The sequence below is a fragment of the Curcuma longa genome, chromosome 13 (genome assembly GCF_044706935.1).
Source record: "Curcuma longa cultivar G26 ecotype Majalengka, Jawa Barat chromosome 13, ITB_CL_G26_1.1, whole genome shotgun sequence".
NCBI lineage: Eukaryota > Viridiplantae > Streptophyta > Magnoliopsida > Zingiberales > Zingiberaceae > Curcuma > Curcuma longa.
Genome location: NC_133873.1, coordinates 3788192 through 3794605, shown reverse-complemented (window position 1 = coordinate 3794605; position 6414 = coordinate 3788192). Strand labels below are relative to the sequence as shown.

At 40.0% G+C, this 6414-nt stretch overlaps 1 protein-coding gene across 1 annotated transcript; it reads left to right on the top strand.

Moving 5' to 3' along the window:
- Nucleotides 1-4850: 4850 nt before the first annotated feature.
- On the top strand, nt 4851-6196 carry LOC141844526 (transcription factor SPEECHLESS-like). Its single transcript, XM_074732559.1, has 3 exons — nt 4851-5237; nt 5345-5884; nt 6131-6196. Exons 1-3 carry the CDS (start codon nt 4851-4853, stop codon nt 6194-6196), a joined length of 993 nt encoding a protein of 330 aa, XP_074588660.1.
- The last annotated feature ends 218 nt before the right edge of the window (nt 6197-6414 follow it).

Here is a 6414-nt window from a genome sequence, read left to right as displayed (position 1 = left end):
AGTGGTTATGGCCATCCCTGAACAATCATGGAGAAGGCGACAATTACAGTCATGGAGAAAGAGTAGAGTGGACTCAAGCAGGACTTTGAGATCACATTCTAATTCAATTTTCCCATTCATCTAGCAAGGTGTGAGGGTGTCCTTCTCCCTCCATCTCAACATCAACATCTTAGCTTAAATTTCCACAGATGATGTCAATTATGATATGGTAAAAATTCTGCAACCCCAGTCGAATACTCCTTTGACGTTGATAATCAGATGCTTCTTTTGTTTGTTATATCACAATAAAAGGATTTCTTACTCAAAGTCAACATAAGGTCAGAAGGTGTCGGTTTAATCTAGATAATGACCCTCGGATGCTTAAATAAGATGAATAGAGCAAAAAATAATAGAATTATAGTAGAAATAATAAAGATGTATGAGAATTTGAATGAAAATGAGCATGTGCATACCATCACCCTTCTTTTATAGCTTTTACCGTGTAACAGTTGTTTTTTTATGTCATTTAAATTCTTCTTCTATAATGATTGCTAATCACCATTATTATAGGCTTGGGGTAGAGTTAATTCTCAGCGGGTGCAGAATGCCTCGCTGGTTGTCTCATCCCCTCCTACAGGTGCTACTGTTGCTGGGCATGATTTACCCCCTTTCAGGAAATATGAGGATGCCATGGAGGGGCCGCCAAAGTGATAATTTTACCTTTTGCTATCAATTATCAATAGCTTTTATTGTTTTCTGAACCAAACCAAACCAAACCTACGTTCTCTGACTATTTGGCTCTGTGCCTGCCTTCTGGGCACTCTATGAGTTTAGATATGCTTCTCGAAGACCTTTTGACTCCAACTTTGCTTATCTAGTGCATTATGACTCCAAACCCGATTTCTCAAATATTGCACGACTCCGACTCCACTTCCCGAGTGTATTATAAGATTCCAATATCAACTCAAATCTGCTTCCTTATGGACTTTAACCCAACCAATATTCTATCCTGACAATCACAGATTATTAGGAAATCTCACACATCTTTACTCAAATGTCAGAAAGGAAGTGCAGAAACTGTTTACCGGTTTGAATGAAACATGAACACAAGAAATGGCAAGTTTGGCAAATGGTTGCATTGAGAACCCACTGTTTCTTCACTAGATTGTAAAAAACATACTGTTAAATGGTCAGCTTGGCTTGGTGGTAGGCTCATGCATGTCTCTCTGTAACCAACAACCAATTTGTTGGTACTTGGGATTGAATTTGATGATTCTTGCCATCAATTGGGAAAATCATATGGAGCATTGAGGAACATTTATTGCAGAACTTGCTCTGTCAGTGCTGTTCTTTGATGCAGCGGCCCAGGTTTGCTGTTTCTGATTCGGAAACTGTGTGTAATTTTGTACAAAACGGCCATCTCTCTCTCTCTCTCTCTCTCTCTCTCTCTCTCTCACACGCGCATGCTGTTCCTCGCAGTAAATGCCATTACAATTCAATGACCTGCCCCTGCAACACTTGCAGTATTCTTTGCTCACTGAAAAAATTAATTGCTTAATATTTCGAGGATCGATAAGAAAGATATGAAGGGAAAAAAAACAAGAGAGACAATGTTATGTTATTCTATGTAAGCATTAACTGATGGATGCACACATAAATGGGATGAAATCTTTGATCAGGTGCAATTGAGGCTACCGGGCCTACAAATTAATCGCCCGGATCAGGTTGGGCCGGGCACAAACCCGAAAAGGGCGGCTTAAATTCCGCAAACTAAACGAGTTGAACCAAGATCAGTCCTAGTTCAATCAATTAACGTGGCCATGGGAATCTGTTCTCTTTTGGTCCTACGAATCTTGTATCGTTACGACTTATTTGGATACATGTATAAGTTTAGCTAGGTTCCGCCATGCCCCTTCATTTAGTGTCGAGTTGAATTTATGACATGAACGCCCCCACATTTTTTCAACTGATTTTTTTCTTCCATTTTTAGTTTTATTATGACTGTTTTATCTATTTTCTTTTATGCCCTTTTTATTTTTAAAAAATAAAATAAAATCATGTTCCAATTTTTCAAATTCCATCTAGGGTATGAAGAAATACAAATTGTTTTAAATTAAGTAAATTGATAATATGTTTTTAATGAATATATAAGTTCTTTTCAACTCAAAATACCTTATAATTGATTCATAATACCAAAAAAAATTGACACCCTTGCATGATTAACTTAAAATTTATGCAAAATTAAGGGGCAACATACGTCAAAACTATTGTCTTAGATTGTAAATGACTCAAATATCTGTTTTTCCTGTCTAAAAAGTATCTTGGAAATTGATTTGCAACTCAACCATTCTTGTTTTTTTTTCATCATTCATATGCAAATCAAATTGTGGAGTCACAACTTCAAAATTTTAGTTATTTATCACCATGCAAATTGGTTTGCTAATATCATGCAAACTCTATTCAAAAATTATATAAAGTTAAAAGTAGGATTAAAACTCAAATATTCCGATTGAAAATAGATGAGAAACCCTTCTAATATCCAAAATATGATTCTCGAGTCTCGTGCTAACTATGCATATAACTTTATAGAGTTTTTGTATTTTAAATACCATCAAACTCTCTCATCGTATATGAAATTTCTTCATTATCGATTTATATACATAAGTCATAATCGATCTCTGACTACATATATAAGGTACGAAAACTAACTACTATTCTAAAATTAATAACATACAAATCTTAGTTTTTTTATCAACTTACATCACGACCTATACTATCTAATCTCACTTTCAAGGTTTCAACCTATAAATCTCAAAGTCTATTGATCCTCTTATGAGATCATTATGATAATCTCAAGTTAAATGAACTCATTTGACTCATTCCAGATAACCAAAATGCACCCTTCTGAGTTCTGATCATCATATATAATAATACATACTGGTTAATTAGCATACTGGTACTGTCATTTAATATATGGCGCAAATTCCGGTCGATCTCCCAACTGCTCCATCTGCGCGTTGTTGATGGCGACGGATCATCTGTCTCGAAAGCTTTCTATATGGCTTTAGCAGTACGTATAGGCACAGCTAGCTAGCTATATATCTCGTCGCATTGAGTGCATCGTAACGGGGGGCAGCCAACCATAACTACGGGCTGCCTTGTCCTCTGTCTGCGATATTCAGATTCATTCATACTTAGTGCACCATTTCCCGTGCTCATCAATGCCCACAATTACCTCCACCTCCTCACTCTTAATGCTCCTCTTCAGGATCATATCAATGGCCGTGGTCTGCATTTCTGTGTGTGGCTATGGCCGCCTCTTCCCCTGGCGGCCTGGCCCCCATCATCCAGATTCTTCTTCTCTCTTTCATACTTCCTCCGTGGTGCCATTCAATTTCTCTCTTCGAGGAAGCCCTCCAATGGGAGATATATATCAGATCCCCTACATTTTTGAAATCACGCGGCAACTGTTACATTCATGCTGAGTGCTTTTGGTACAGGTTGTTCAGTGCAGTAAATGAGGGAGTAAATTTTGCCCTGACAAACTGAAGAACATAATATTAAGGCCGATGACGGCCGATGATCATTAGAGGAGAGACACACAAATGGTGTCATTTCTTTCATCTGCGGTTTTCCTCCCATGCATTTCATTAAACTCGGCACCGCATCTTTTTGCTGATCCCATTCAAGCCATCTGACACGTGATTTACCCACGTCCCTGCAGGTGCAAGAAGCAAACCCTCTCTTTCCTTCTTCCACTCGATTACTGAACAGCTTTTTTATTTTGTAATCAATGCTGATCTTGCTTTTAGATCGTAGAGTAGTGCTGCTCATTACCTTAATAAATTCCTCTGAATAGGTAAGCCCTTTGTCAAGGCAAGAAAGGTTGAGTTGCACCATCCATGTTTCTGGCATTTATATACGGGCAACGAATTACACTCAAATATGATCTGCAACCACAGCACCTATACGATTGAAGCTTTTCAAACTCAGGCAATGAACCCTTTTTGTCCACTCGGAGAAATTGTATTAAATAGCATCTTAATTCACTGGATTGCTCTGATCATGCATGATAGATTATATTCTCCTGTGGCTTCCCCATTACTTCGCAGCAAGTGTGGTTAATTCATTTGCATGGGCAAATAAATACGGCCGAATTAAACAGGATGCAGTTTTGTTTGTATGGAATTACAAGCTCTGATGTGCACTGTCACCTGTCACTGAATATTGATTAAAAAAATTGGATGCCTATTAACAACATGTACATGCATGAGAACTTTGCATCGATCGACTTACATGCATTTATATATATAATATATATTCCAACTCACAAGATGGTGAAGTAGAGGGGAGAATGCATGAAGGGGTTTGAATGCATGCACAGCCCAACAAGTGAATTAAGAAGCCTGGTGATGTAGTTAAATGAGACATGGCCCCTTCTCCTCTCTCCTGGATGCTTTTGCCTTCTCCAATCTTCTCATTTAATTAGCATCCAGAATCTAAAGCATCTCTGTACGGCTGTTTGGAGGCGTTCAATTTAAAGCGCAGGCAGAGCATGCATGTTCTTAAATTCGAAGCCACCATGCCATGCACGATACTGATTCATAACCATATATCCGCCAACGGTGCCGTTTTTATATCTCCTCTCTGATAGGAATACAACATCGTCTTTCACCTCTTCTTATATATACAGTCTCTTTCCTAAAGCCTGCCATTGCAATTGCTTATTGAGGTCACACCTTCAGCAATTCAACAGGGGCTAGCTTTCGCTCACTGACTCTTAGTTTTGAATATTTATTGTACAACGACCCGTTAGGGTTTTAATTATATTGTTTTCCCTGAAAGTGGTTGTTGAAGCTTGATTCTAGGATATGGGAGAAGCGTTGTCTGATCATATTTTCGAGCAAACTGATATGGTAGGTGGCACCTTGCCGGAGGACTTATTTAGCATCCTCGAGACGTTTGAGGACACCGTCAGTAGTGCTAAAGAGAGAGCTTCCATTGAAGGGAGCAACTTTAACCCTAAAGTGACTCTGGTTTCTCCTCAAGTTGGCTCAAGCTCCAGGCCTTTCGAGACCGACGAGGGCCAAGCTCCCAAGAAACGCAAGTTGGATTCGCCGCGGGCTCCGGCAGACTCCGGCAGCCAAGATGGACAGCAGAAGACGACGCACATCACTGTGGAGCGCAACCGGAGGAAGCAAATGAACGAGCACCTGTCGGTGCTGCGCTCCCTGATGCCTTGCTTCTATGCGAAGAGAGTAAGAGATATCGATGATGATGATCAGTAACTGAATTTTCTTTCTCCTCTCTATTAAATTTCTGGTCTTCCATTCATTTTCTATTTCGTGTACGATGATGTTGTCAGGGAGATCAAGCATCCATCATCGGAGGAGTCGTGGATTACATCAAAGAGCTTCAACAAGTGTTACAGTCCCTGGAGGCCAAGAAGCAGAGAAAGGCCTTCAGTGAGGTGCTAAGTCCAAGACCTGTCTCTTCCAGCCCTAGGCCGCCACCACTAAGCCCTAGAATGGCTCTCCCAATAAGTCCAAGAACTCCCCAGCCGGGAAGCCCTTACATGCCAAGGATTCAGCCACAGCAGCAGCAAGGCTACCTCTCCCCAACGGTACTGCATGCAGCAGAGTCATCTCCTTCCTTTAATAGCGCCACCACCACCACCGCGACAAACGCCGAGATCGTGGCCGCAGCCAACTCGCAGTCGCCGGTGGCGAAGGTGGAGGTGAAGTTCTCGGGGCCGAATGTGATCCTGAAGACGATCTCACATCGCATCCCAGGGCAAGCTTTCAAGATAATCACGGCGCTGGAGGGCCTCGCTATGGAGATACTCCATGTGAGCATCAGCACCAATGTTAACGACGACATCATGCTCAACTCGTTCACCATTAAGGTAATTGATCGAAACCAATTAAATCTCTATTCGATGAGAAATTACTTTGCATTCATATATTAAGGTGATACTCCCCTTAACATTTTCTAGACCATACTTTTCACTTTTGATTGAATTTGCTGAAGAACAAAGATAATTATGGAAGCTTTAAAGATAGAAAAGAAAGTTGACTCACTGAATTGTCTTGATAAATAAGGATAGATAATCAACTTAATTAATTCTTTTGATTTCTTATACATCGCACAGATCGGGATTGAATGCGAGCTGAGTGCCGAAGAGCTTGCGCAAGAAATCCAGCAAACGTTCTTGTAACAGCAAGAGTTGTCTCTCTAAATTTCTCCTACGTATTTGAAGATGAAACTTGTTGGTAGCAAAGAGAAAGGGGGAGGCACCTACAATCAAGTCCAACTCTAATTATTAATTAATTAGCCAGGAAGTTAATGATGACCAATTAGTACTGTTGTTATTTCTTCATGTAATCTGTTGACTTAGTTCTCATTTTCAAGCTTATGTGTTAAGTATGATTGATT

Coding starts and splice junctions, on each gene's coding strand:
- LOC141844526 (XM_074732559.1), top strand. CDS start 4,851: ATGGGAGAAGCGTTGTCTGATCATATTTTCGAGCAAACTGATATGGTA. Junction 5,238..5,344: donor CTTGCTTCTATGCGAAGAGA/GTAAGAGATATC, acceptor TGATGTTGTCAG/GGAGATCAAGCATCCATCAT. Junction 5,885..6,130: donor TCAACTCGTTCACCATTAAG/GTAATTGATCGA, acceptor TACATCGCACAG/ATCGGGATTGAATGCGAGCT.